This window comes from Gymnoscopelus braueri, assembly GCF_963280865.1.
Source record: "Gymnoscopelus braueri genome assembly, chromosome: 9".
Taxonomy (NCBI): Eukaryota; Metazoa; Chordata; class Actinopteri; order Myctophiformes; family Myctophidae; genus Gymnoscopelus; species Gymnoscopelus braueri.
The window spans coordinates 51,068,227-51,082,225 of NC_137610.1; the positions used below are offsets into that span (position 1 = coordinate 51,068,227).

At 40.0% G+C, this 13,999-nt stretch overlaps 2 protein-coding genes across 5 annotated transcripts in view; one reads left to right on the forward strand and one right to left on the reverse strand.

Annotated features, from left to right (window-relative positions):
* LOC308091362 (CD81 antigen-like) overlaps positions 1 to 13,999 on the forward strand; it is a 156,576-nt gene that overhangs the window by 29,412 nt on the left and 113,165 nt on the right. The window lies entirely within an intron of this gene.
* LOC308091352 (E3 ubiquitin-protein ligase TRIM35-like) overlaps positions 12,092 to 13,999 on the reverse strand; it is a 194,697-nt gene continuing 192,789 nt past the window's right edge. For 2 of the 3 annotated variants that reach the window (XM_080436906.1, XM_080436905.1), the window contains one exon: positions 12,092 to 13,893. In XM_080436906.1, coding sequence (XP_080293032.1) covers positions 12,414 to 13,826 — 1,413 coding nt within the window. In that variant the 5' untranslated portion in view covers positions 13,827 to 13,893 and the 3' untranslated portion in view covers positions 12,092 to 12,413. The remainder of the gene's footprint in view (positions 13,894 to 13,999) is intronic. The other variant, XM_080436907.1, reaches the window with a different exon arrangement.

Sequence of the window (13,999 nt, forward strand, 5' to 3'; positions counted from 1 at the left end):
ACATGCTCACATTTGTGAACTTGCAGATCTGCTATTTTAGAATGTATTTTGAAAGATTTTGACAAATATTGTGAAAATAGCAGATCTACAAGCTCAACAATGCATTGTGCCACCAGTGCTTGTAGATCAGCTGTTTTCACTGTATTTGAAACAGGGCTTAAAGGAGTAGTTCACCAAAACAATAACATATTTTCTGTCAATTACACACCCCATGAATCCTTGAATTCGTGGAGATCCATGAATTCAAGACTTCATGGGGTGTGTAATTGATAGAAAATAAGTATTTTTTTGGGGTGAAATACTCCTTTAAGTGGTTGATTCATAATATTTAAGTTCGGGTCCCAAGAGTCCCTTCCTAAAAATTTAATGGAGTCAAAAGGACAATATTTATATTTTAAATATGAAAGTCATGAACTTGTACTGAGTACCGTACTCAGATACATACTTGAGTAGTTACTGTCCACCACTATGTGTTTTATAAACCTATCTAGTGTATGATCTGCTGAATGCTGACTGTTACAAACACACGTCTGACTCACTTTACTCTCATCATCTTTAATCAGATCAAATACATCAACAGACATCATCACTGTCACATAGAAACTATGGAATTCAAACCTGATCCATAAATGACAAACACTACAATATAAAACATGTTATCAGTAATAATCATATCAAACATGTCACTATTATACCAATACAATTACATTGATCGTGTCTATACTACAAAATAAAAGTATGTTGTCAGGAATCATTTTATCTGTCTGTCTGTCTGCCTGCCTGCCTGCCTGCCTGCCTGCCTGCCTGCCTGTCTGTCTGTCTGTCAAAACAATTATTAACTGAATGAAACATTAATAGAAAAAAATAACAATAACCTGCCATAAACCAATCCCTTCTGATTACCATGGAGGTCTCCTATTCAATACCAGATCAATATATTCTGTAGGTTTTTTATTGGACACCAAACGTTCTAACTGTGGTTTTGCAGAGTGACACAGATCTTCCCTGGTAACATCTTCAGAGAGTTACTCTGACCATTATAAATGCATGGAAACAGTCTCTCAGTGAAAGTGTGTGTGAAGGTGTGTAGGAGTGTGTTAGAATCAGGATCAGAGAAGGACAGCTGTCCTCTGTCCCAGTCCAGCTGGACTCTGATCCTCCGGAGTTTCTGGATCACTGAGAGAACAGTACGCTCATCATCATCATCATCATCATCATAAGGCCCTGATGAGGAGACTGCTGTGTATCCACCCTCATGGAACTGTATAAACTGTTCTCCACTTCCTGTGTTTCCCTTCCTCTGGAAAGACTCCACACACACACCTACAGCCCAGAATGTATTGCCTCCTACCTCAACATCCCAGCTGTGAGACCCTGAGTTAAAACCCTCAGAACCCAGGACTTGGCAGATGCTGTTAAACCTCTCTGGGTTGTCAGGAAGCTGCTGCTCCTCTACACATCTCACACTGGTCAGATCATCAGAGAGCATGAGTTGAGGATGAGCAGTGTTGGGGTCCAGGATGACAGGAGTGTAGGAGACAATGTCCTTCATCTTGTCCCAGACTCTGAAGGTCAGGTTCTTCAGGTGTTTGGCCTCGTCTATCAGCGCTCCTGAGACCGGCGGTGGGTCCTGCAGGGTGAGCTGGACTCCCTCCATCGTGGTCTTGTAGTTCTGCAGGAATGAGACGTGGTCGTCGGCTCTCAGCTGGTCCTCAGCAGCTTGGATTGCATTGGAGAGGGTTTCCATTTCTCTGCTCAGACCCTCAATCCTCTCCTTCATCTCCTGACTCTTCTGAGCCTCTTCCTCCCGCAGAGCGGTGATCCTGGCCTCCTCTTCCTCCTGTAGGAACCGACGAAGATTCTGAAACTGTTCCTTAATCTGAGTCTCTGTGTTCCTGGTCCGAACCTTGATGTGATTTTCTGTTCTGTCGTAATCTGTTTTAACTACATCAAAGACCTTCAGTTTCTCCTTTAAAGGCTTCAGTGATTCCTGGACCTCCTCTTTGCAAATTCCCGACGCTTCGTCCACGGGTAAGAACTTGTGTCCGGCGTGTTTTTTTGAATCGTGACACACGAGACACACTAGCTGTTGGTCGTCCAGACAGAAAAGCTTGAGCTTCTCACCGTGTGCGGTGCAGAGGACCTCAGAGCTCACCGACGAGGAGCTGCAGCCTTTCTCCCTCAAGAGGTTCTCACACAGAGTCTGCAGCACAAAGTTTATAGAAAAGTCCTTGGAGGATCTTCTCTGACAAACCGGACATTCTTTTGTTGGTCTTTCCGTCCACCATTCCTGCAGACAGTCTTTACAGAAGCTGTGGCCACAGGAGAGCACAACGGGCTGTTTAAAGATGTCATGACACACGGTACAGGTCAGCTCCTCTTCCTGAACAGTCAAACGTGAAGCCATTTTGTCTGCCGGTCACACACCTGATCTGGAATGTTCTCTGAGGCAGAAGAATACTAGAAGACAAAACAACAACAATAACATCATGAGTATCAATAGTAGTTATAATAGATTATTATTATAAGTGGTTGTTTCATAGTAATGGTAATTAGTCAGGCCTGGAATTTTATGGTCAAGGCCACTTGGCCTTTGGTGATATAACTTTTTGAAGGCCCAAAGGACAAAAGCCAGGGCAGGAAAGTAATCAAATAAAACAATTATTTTAAGTCTACGAAAATAATTGATTTCATGTATAATTATTTCAATACATAGTATAACTATCAGTGAAATAAGTAAGTCATAAATATGTTTATTTCACAAGCAACGTGTTGGCATTTACAAATTACTACATTATTATTTGTAGAAAATCAAAAGTACATACACGCTCAGTCATGGACTAATCAGAGTCACTGGACTCTATTGAGGATGGGAGGAGGGACTTAAGATTTCACTATCTCAAAAAGTCTCTGGTGTCTAAAAACCATAATGACAATAAGGGTGTAGAGGAGAAAACAGTACAATCATCTAGAGCAGTGTGGGCGTGGCATGAAGAGCAGATAATTTTTTTGGCAGAAGGCCAAACCGAGCGGCAACGGAGGCCATGATGACCTCCATGACCTCTGTGACATTCCTGCCCTGGTAGTTCTTGTACTTGCTGTGATAGATAGTACCAGAACCCCTAGCAGCGCAGCAGCAGCAGCAGCAGCAGCAGCAGCAGCAGCAGCAGCAGCAGCAGCAGCAGCAGCAGCAGCAGCTAGGAGTAGCAGTATATAATAGTATATAAAAAAAATTCTATCCTTAAAAAAAGACACCTACCTAAAAAATATTGAAAATTAAATTATCATCTCCCACAGAACATAAAGCATTATAGCATCACTTTCCGATGAATTCCTCAATGGTGTTAATTCCTTTAAAAGTAAGAAAATCAATCCATATTCTGGCTTTCACCAAAGAAAACAAGAAAACAGGAAGTGCATTTTGCCTGCCGGTCTGTCTGTCTGTCAGGGAATTAGTCAGGTGCCAGTGGAAATGAGCGATGAATAAACAGTTTGCAGTTATGTAACTATAAGTACATTTACTCAAGTACTGTACTTAAGAACAATTTAAAAGTATTTTTTTTTATTTACTGGAGTATTTCCAATGTTCAATACGTTTACTCCACTACATCTCAGAGGCAAATGTTGTACTCCACTACAATTATTTGAAAAACTTTAGTTACTAGTATAATAGTAGATTTTTATTATTATTACAAAACATGCATTAACCAGTACCACTTCAGCTCTATGTATACTATGGCTATTTGATAATAGTATATAATAGCAGTAGTTGCAGTAGTTCTATAAAATAGGGCTAAAGTGGTTAATGTACGTTTTATAATGTAATATTTTATATCTGCAAAGTAACTAGTAACTAAAGTTGTCAAATAATTGTAGTGGAGTAAAAGCACAATATTTTCCATTGAGATGTAGTGGAGTAGAAGTAAAAGTATAGACAATTGGAAATACTCCAGTAAAGTAAACCATTGTACTTAAGTACATGTACTTAGTAACTTTCCACCACTGCTTACACCAGGGGAGATTGAAGCAGATAACAGACCTGTCTGTCTGTCTGTCAGTCTTTTACTTTATTTGTTTATTTGGACAGGACAATGCATATTAATGGACGTCACATGGACGTAAATACACCGGATTTAGCAAAGATGCTAGTTTTCATCCGCAGTCCTCACAAAGAAACATAAAATCAGAAAACAGACAGACAAACAGTGGAATACATTTACATAATAATACAAGGGAACACAGCATACAAATAAACCTAAAACAAGATCACAAATGGTGATCTTGCAGTTGGTCTGCCAGGTTGTTCAAATGCATCCATCTATGATTAATCTGATTAATTGATATTTACCTCTTTGTTTTTCGTGTGAAAGTCTCTGACTGACGAGAGAGTCTCTGACTGACGAAAATGGCTGAGCGACTAAACTTTGATTGGACTTTGATTCATTTCCCTCTGATAACAGACACACACACACACACACACACACACACACACACACACACACACACACACACACACACACACACACACACACACACACACACACACACACACACACACACACACACACACACACACACACACACACACACACACACACACACACACACACACACACACACACAAAAGACAAATAAATCAAAGTTCATTTTCTTGTACATTACTGGTTGTACTGTGGCTCCCAGGCAGAAATAAATGTTGTTGTTTTTTTGCCTTATAAAAGCATTAGTACTCAATGGATACTCCAGAATAATAACGGTTTAAAATGTCTGTCTGTCTGTCTGTCTGTCTGTCTGTCTGTCTGTCTGTCTGTCTGTCTGTCTGTCTGTCTGTCTGTCTGTCTGTCTGTCTTCAGGACATCCTGTTTTTATCAACAGGTAAACTTCACCTTGTGATTTATTGTGTGAACTTTATTCTCTCTCTCTCCCCCTTTCTCTGCAGTTCTCTTACTCTCAGTAAGCTCTCATTTGTCGTCTATTTTCAAATAGCTGATGTATAGAGTTAAAGCGTTTAAAATGATTTGGATTGGTTTTATTAACACATATAGCTGGGGACCCACTGGGATCCCCTCAAGGACCCCTGGGGGTCCCCGGACCCCACTTTGAGAACCACTGCTCCTCAACGATGCAGAACAGTTCATTGTAATAAAACATGTGTTCAGTATTGAGACAGAGGCAGGAAAAACAGGAGAGGATGTTATTATGTTGTTGCACAACAGAAGTAATAAAGTAATGCTTAAGTTGTTAATTGATCCATTGATGGATTCAAATAATAATAAAAAATACAAAAACACAATTATCAATTATTCAATTCATCAAAAACGTAATCGATAGAATAATCACTAGGAAAGTAATGAATTGTTGCAGCCCTGGACATGACTTGAACATAAAGCTATTCTATTTCAGTGTGTGTCGTAGCTGCTCACCACCACAAGATGGCAGCAGAGTAACATCAAGCTCAACACGCCCCCTCCTCCCTACAGTAATAAAGCCTCAGACATTAACCCTGTAAGACCCGGATATATTTGTACTTGCAAAAAAAAAAAAAAAAAACCTTCAGATGGTCTTGTAGGAGTATTTTGAAGAGGAAAATATAATGTTTTTTAAAAAAAAATGTTTTGTTAAGTTTTTATGCAAATGTTGACATTTAGCAACGTTGGGTCTAACAGATAGCAAAATTTCCTATAGGCCATTTTTATGGATAACATGGCAAATGTGTAATTACTTCACTAAAACAACTTAATGATTCATTTATATGGTTTATTATTTGGCCTCAGATCAATTATGAATAATATTTGGCCTCAGAACAGTATACATTATGAATAATAACACCAATAAGCCATATTTTTAAATCAATTTTATTAAAAGAACAACAAAATAAAAATCAGTACAATATATGTAGTAAAGAAACCTAATAACCTAAACCATTGTCAGTGATCACACAATACTGTCTGGCCAACTCACTGATTTGCATTGATAAAATGATGCAAACTGATCTCCACCCAATATGACCCTGCACATTCCTGACAATTCACACCTGCTCTGCAAAATGACACAGGCACCCCCAATCACTTTCTTTTCAGTTGTGATAGTCCCAGAAACAGTTTTTCTCTCCTGCAAAGCACAGGCGGACATCACACTTGTTGCAGCTCACAATGGTGTGACCTGAACAACCAGTCTTCCTGCAGTGCCCTTTCTGTGTCTTCATTGGGAAGTGTCCAACTTGGTCTTTGCAAACATCTGATGGCTGATGCGGTCGTGCCACCTTGTATGGAGTGCTTGGACTCTCTTCCAGTTGTCTCTTCTGAGCTAGAGATGGCCGTCCCCTCTTTGGCGTTCTGACTGCAGTGTCCACCTGATTAGAACAGAATAAATTAATATACACATCAAAGATTCATCAGGATACAAGTCTGAGATAATGCAAACAGTGAAATATTAAAATGACAGATGGTAAACAGAACTTGATTCTTACCAGAATGAGAGAGGATGCAAGTCGTGCCTGGAAGAGTCTGAGTTTCAGGACGTCTTTCCGTGGGACCTTGAGAGCTTGGCACTCCCGTTTGTAGATCAGCCAGGCGTTGACCACAGCAAGGTAGATGGTGTGCCAGAAGATGTACATGTACCAGCGACGGGCTTTCAGAGGGAACTTGTACAAGGCTGTGAGGGAGTCCAGCAAATCCACACCGCCCATGTTCTTGTTGTAGAGTCCCACGATGTATGGCCTTTGAACTTCGATGTAGGTCTTTCTGGCCTTGTCCCAGCGCTGAGTAACATCCACGGGGTCCACTCCAGCAAAGGATGAGACAAGAGTGACTGCCCTGCTGTCAAACCACTTGACCACAACAATGCTCTGGTCCTTCTCGACTCTGTAGTCAAAGGCCCCCATCCCCTTCTTCTTCAAGCTTTTGTCATCTTCGAGGGTGAGGTTTGGTAGGCGGACCTGTGTGATTGAATGAAAGAATGAATGGTTTTATTAGTAGCTGTGAAGCGAGGCCCTTTCTGTTGTTGTTTCTGTTGTACATTTAGTAGTGCTTACAAGTTCTTACACATCACTGCTCACAACATTTCACAAGTCATACAATACTGTCTGGCCAACCTATTGTTTGATGATGATTGCCCCTAAGTGGTCATCATCATTACATTGCCCCTAAGTACCCACCACCCCTCGAATAAATAATGAACAACCCCCCAAAAATTACCACATTGGTCCAACTGTCCTTGTAGTATTGAAAGACAATTAAACAAACTGAGAAATAACAAGGGAATATATTGGTTAAACTATGGTTGAATATGTATTGTTTAGGGGGAAAGAGAAACTTTGGGTGGACATTTTCTGAGGCTTACAGCTCAATATATCATATATATATATATATATATATATATTATATATATATATATATATATATATATATATATATATAGTAATGCAAAGTGGGGGGAAAATACACATATAACTGTTTAAATCTATTGTGAAAACTATATATAAGGCTGAACAGTAGCAGGTGAACATTAGGCCTACCCTTGTATTTTTTGCAACCAACAGGGCCCAACGTTGACCAAAAGCAACAAGTATGAATCATGCTATAATTTAAATTTGGGACATATATTTCACAATAATAACATATGTACATGTTCTAGACATTGTAATGTTCACCAAAACAAATATTACAGGCATATTACTTACGTTTTTGTGAGGAATATCTTCCAGAGAAAAAAAGAGATCTGTTCCAACAGAGATTTTTCAAGTTGTGATGATTCCTGGCTCTGTGGGGGGGTATTTATATGCAAATATCCTGGCCAATGGCATTGTAAGACTAAACAATAGGACCCAATGAGGATTTAGAGGTGAAAAAATAACAGAAAAACAAATTATTTAAACTCCTTTCTTTATAAAATATAATTGTTGCTCTAAAGCATCGCTGGGTCTTAGAGGGTTAAAGGGATAGTTCACCCAAAATAATTTGATGACCAGTGGACCGCTAGGCAGCGGTTCCAGTAGGAGAAACAAAAAGACTCTTTGTGTCTCCTACCGGAGCCGCTGCTGGTCATCAAATTATTGGCTTCGGAATTTGACAAAAACAAAAAAATATCCATGAATTCAAGTCTCCATGGGGTGACAGATAATGGATATAAAATATGTCATTTTGGGGGTGAACTATCCCTTTAAGGTTGATTTGCACACCTGTTCCTTTATAGCAGACAACAATATGTTGCTCAGTCCATTAAAACCTGAGGCCGATTAAAAAAAAAATCTCCTAAATCCTAACAGTTTTCTGAAAAACGTATGTATCAGTAAACAAATAAAATAAAATGTTTCTATATCAGTGGTTCTCAAACTTTTTCATGTCAAGGACCCCCAAAATTATATGTATTTGACTCCCATCTCAAAATATTTTGTTCCAGGGACCCCAATGAAGCAAAGATTGGACTTAAAAATGTTCGCTTTAGAAAATATGTATTAAATGTTTTGCCCAAATTGCGCTGTCGCCTCACAGCTAGAAGGTCCGGGGTTCAATTCCCGCCGGGGACGCTGTTGACGCTGGGGGCGTGTTCTCTCCTCCGCGTCATCAGTGCCCATACCCTAGGTGGGGTTGGCGAAAAGGCCTTTCTGTGTGGAGTTTGCATGTTCTCCCCGTGTCTTATAGGGTAGGTACCCTCACAATAACATGCAGTAATCCTCGTCTCTATACTGCCTCCCCCTGGTCAGCCGGGGCGCCTGATGGAGGGGAAAGGAACTGGTTGGAATAATGTGTTCCTTCAATGCGCTATGTCCTACCGGGGAAACTCCCCCCTGTCAGGTGATAAGAAGCGGCCTCCTCATGCATTGTAGGAGGCATGAACTCAGTTTGGGCTCTCCCTAGAATGGCAGAGGGAGAGTAGCGCCCAGGATTACATAGGCAATTGGCACTGGGTGAAAAAACTGGGTTACAAAAATCGTGGGATAAAAAAGAATTGTGCTTGTATATCTGCTATTTTTAAAAAGCCAAAAAAAATCTAAAATGACACAGATGCGTGTTATGTAAGAAGGTGTCATAAAGATTCATCATTCAAAGATTTTATTTGTGCACATGCTCATGCAATGTCGAAATATAATACAAGGTTTAATACACATGTAGGTGATAAAAGTTATAATAAGGTACCAGTGTTTCTGGAATTCTCTTGGAAAGTTAACCACTTATATATTTATATTTTTTGGAGTCATCAGAAGAAAATAGCCGATCAACAAGCTCATAGAAAAAAACCTCCTAACTCCACTTGAGCTGTATTTGGGTAAAGTGATGATAATATAAGAACACATTCAAGTATCTGACAATGTATGAAGTCAGTCACCATACCAACTTAGATGAGGCAGTGTTGTGTTGTTGTTCTACAAACATCTTTTAGTTAGTTTCTGCTGACAGCACTTCACAGCAGAGATTTTTTTACTGGTCAAAATAGATTTGCCATAGTTTTGATTGTCTATGATGTCTAACCAGGGGTGGAAAAAGTACTCAAATGTTTTACTTAAGTAAAAGTATCAATACTGCAATGTAGAACTACTCCGTTACAAGTAAAAGTCCGGAATTCATAATTTACTTGAGTAAAAGTACAAAGGTATCGGTATCGGTATGTACTTAAAGTATCAAAAGTAAAAGTAATAAAATGTTTGAAAATAGCAGATCTACAAGCTCACAACGCGTCACATCGCGACACGTTGTGAGCTTGTAGATCGGCTATTTTCAAATAGCCTAGGCCCTATGTATAAAATAGGGCTAAAGTGGTTAATAGTTGTTTTATGATAGTAATTTATATCTACAAAGTAACTAGTAACTAAAGTTTTCAAATAATTGTAGTAGAGAAAAAAGTACAATATTTGCCTCTGAGATGTAGTGGAGTAGAAGTAAAAGTACTGAAAATTGGGAATACTCCAGTAAAGTAAAAAATACCTCAAAATTGTACAAGTGTACAGTACTTGAGTAAATGTACTTAGTTACTTTACACCACTGTGTCCAACACCTGCAGTTCCAACCTAAATGTGTATTGAAAGCAGCAGATAACATACTAAGGTCATATGTGTATTTTCCTGTGTGGTGTTGTCCTGTGTATGTCTTCTTTTGGGGGGTCGCTGGCTGAAAAGGATGAGAGGCAGTGATCTAGTGTACTTCTACGTTTGTACAGTAGGACCTAAAGCTACTAAATAGATCAGATCTACTGTTCTAAGTCATCAGATAGTTTAGGAAAAAGCATAAAGAACAAGAGGAGAAAGATAAAGTTATGCAGCATTACAGTTATGTCATCTCTCTCACACACACACACACACACACACACACACACACACACACACACACACACACACACACACACACACACACACACACACACACACACACACACACACACACACACACACACACACACACACACACACACACACACACACACACACACACACACACACACACATAGCCTGGTTCCAGACGAATCTGCCATTGCAAAATTGCATTGCACTTTAGCCCTCGCAGTGTGTCGTGTGATATTGTCTGGCCACGCGAGGCTAACACACACACACACACACACACACACACACACACACACACACACACACACACACACACACACACACACACACACCTTACCTCTTTTTTTTTAATGCACCACATATCTGGAACAACTCCTAGAAATCTGCAGGTCTCTTATTTATTTTAAAACACAACTAAAGACCTTTATGTTTGAATTTCTTCTCTTTTTCTTTTTCTTTGTCATCTGCACTGTAGGCTAACTGTAACTGTTCATTTGATGTATTTTGTTTGATGCATCCTAGAGTCATTTTATAAAATATAATTGTGTTTCCTTTGCTTGATGCTCTGTGTAAAACACATTGAATTGACTTGATGTTGTAATGTGAAACACAAATAAAATTACCTTTGCCTACATGTTATCAGAAGACAATGAATCAAAGTTAACCACTTGAAAATTGCAGATCTACAAGCTTACACAACGCGTCGTGGCTGTTTTCAGCAAAAGCTTTTCCCCACAACAACAGAAAACAGAAAAGACACTAGCAGAGAGCCTTGTGGGACTCCGTTCAACCGGGAACGCATCTGTGTAACCACTTTATCCATATTTTATACTTTGGCTATTCAAAAATAGCAGATATACAAACTCATAGCGCGGCACCGAGTGCCACGCTATGAGCTTGTAGATCTGCTATTTTTGAATAGCCAAAGAGATCTAAAAATGACACAGATTATTTTCCGGTCTTAATGGGTTAAGTGGTTCATTGTCTTATAGACGACTGGGTTTTACTGAGCTTCCATAAGGCAGAAATATATGTAGTGGTGAACAGTAACTCAGTACATTTACTTGAGTACTGTACTTCAGTTTTTTGAGTATTTATTATTGTTATTATTTTTGCAACCACATGACTTTCACACTACTGCATTTCACATAAAAAGCTCACAACGCGTTGCACTGTGACGCGTTGTGAGCTTGTAGATCTGCTATTTTCACAATGTTTGGAACATTTCTGAAAATGTCTGAGTTTTGTTTATTGTTTAAAAATGTCAATACATCAATGCATTGATATTAAAAAGAAAATGTACTTTGTAATGTGTACTTTTGTATACAAATTGTATTTATCCACACTACTGAATGTAACTTCCCATCAGTGAAGAATGTTGTTTTTTCCCCAACAAGATAATTAGTAAGTAAATGTACTTTGTAATTTTGGATACTTAAGTATTTCTTTTTTTTTTAAGTACTCCAGTACTTTACCTCAAGTATTAATATGACAGAGTAACTTTCACTATTAATATTCGACCAGCAGTATTTATACTTGTACTCAACTACTGGGGTTGATTGAGTACTTTTACTTTTAATAAATGTTCTAGTGTATGATCTGCTGAATGCTGACTGTTACAAACACACGTCTGACTCACTTTACTCTCATCATCTTTAATCAGATCAAACACATCAACAGACATCATCACTGTCACATAGAAACTATAGAATTCAAACACTACAATATAAAACATGTTATCAGTAATAATCATATCAAACATGTCACCATTATACCAATACAATTACAAACTGAGTAAAAGTATGTTATCAGGAATCATTTTGTCTGTCTGTCTGTCTGTCTGTCTGTCTGTCTGTCTGTCTGTCTGTCTGTCTGTCTGTCTGTCTGTCTGTCTGTCTGTCTGTCTGTCTGTCTGTCTGTCTGTCTGTCTGTCTGTCTGTCTGTCTGTCTGTCTGTCTGTCTGTATGTTTGTAATACCAAAACAATTCTTAACTGAATGAAACATTAATAGAAAAAAATAATTCAAAATAAAAATCAATAACCTGCCATAAACTAATCCCTTCTGATTACCATGGAGAACCCTTAATCAATACCAGATCAATATATTCTGTAGGTTTTTTATTGGACACCAAACGTTCTAACTGTGGTTTTCCACAGTGACACAGATCTTCCCTGGTAACATCTTCAGAGACATACCATCATCATAACGACCATTATAAATGTATGGAAACAGTGTCTCAGTGAAAGTGTGTGTGAAGGTGTGTAGGTGTGTGTTAGAATCAGGATCAGAGAAGGACAGCTGTCCTCTGTCCCAGTCTAGCTGGACTCTGATCCTCCGGGGTTTCTGATTCACTGAGAGAACAGTAAACTTAACCCTTGATGAGCTGTATTTACCCTCATAGAACCGTATAAACCAGCATCCACTCCCTGTTTTTCCCTTCCTCTGGAAAGACTCCACACACACACCTACTTGCCAGCTTTCATTTTCTCCAACCTCAACATCCCAGCTGTGAGACCCTGAGTTAAAGCCCTCAGAACCCAGGACTCTGTTCCAGTGGTCAAACCTCTCTGGGTTGTCAGGAAGCTGCTGCTTCCCTCCAAGTCTCACACTGGTCAGATCATCAGACACCATGAGCCATGGATGAGCAGTGTTGGGGTCCAGGATGACAGGAGTGTAGGAGACAATGTCCTTCATCTTGTCCCAGACTCTGAAGGTCAGGTTCTTCAGGTGTTTGGCCTCGTCTATCAGCGCTCCTGAGACCGGCGGTGGGTCCTGCAGGGTGAGCTGGACTCCCACCATCGTGGTCTTGTAGTTCTGCAGGAATGAGACGTGGTCATCGGCTCTCAGCTGGTCCTCAGCAGCTTGGATTGCATTGGAGAGGGTTTCCATTTCTCTGCTCAGAACCTCAATCCTCTCCTTCATCTCCTGACTCTTCTGAGCCTCTTCCTCCCGCAGAGCGGCGATCCTGGCCTCCTCTTCCTCCTGTAGGAACCGACGAAGATTCTGAAACTGTTTCTTAATCTGCGTCTCTGTGTTCCTGGCCTGAACCTTGATGTGATTTTCTGTTTTGTCGTAATCTGTTTTAACTTCATCAAAGACCTTCAGTTTCTCCTTTAAAGGCTTCAGTGATTCCTGGACCTTCTCTTTGCAAAGTCCTGACGCTTCGTCCATGGGTAAGAACTTGTGTCCGGCGTGTTTTTTTGAATCGCGACACACGACACAGACCGGCTGTTGGTCGTCCAGACAGAAGAGCTTGAGCTTCTCACCGTGTGCGGTGCAGAGGACCTCAGAGCTCACCAATGAGGAGCTACGGCCTTTCTCCTTCAAGAGGTTCTCACACAGGTTCTTCAGCACAAAGTTAACAAGAGGATGGTCCTTGGAGGAGCTCCTACAAACAGGACATTCTTTTGTTGATTTATCCTTCCACCATTTCCGCAGACAGTCTTTGCAGAAGCTGTGGCCACAGGACAGCCCAACGGGATGTTTAAAGATGTCATGACACACGGGACAGGTCAGCTCCTCTTCCTGACCAGTGAAACGAGAAGCCATTTTCTCTGCTGCTCCCTGCCGCTCCCTGATCTGGAATGTACTCTGAGGCTGTTACACCAGAGGAATACTAGAAGACAAGACAAAAAAAACATTGTATGAGCATCAATGGTAGCAGTTATACTAGTAGTAGTGTTTGTACTTGTGGTTGTAGTATTCATATAGTAACAGTAATA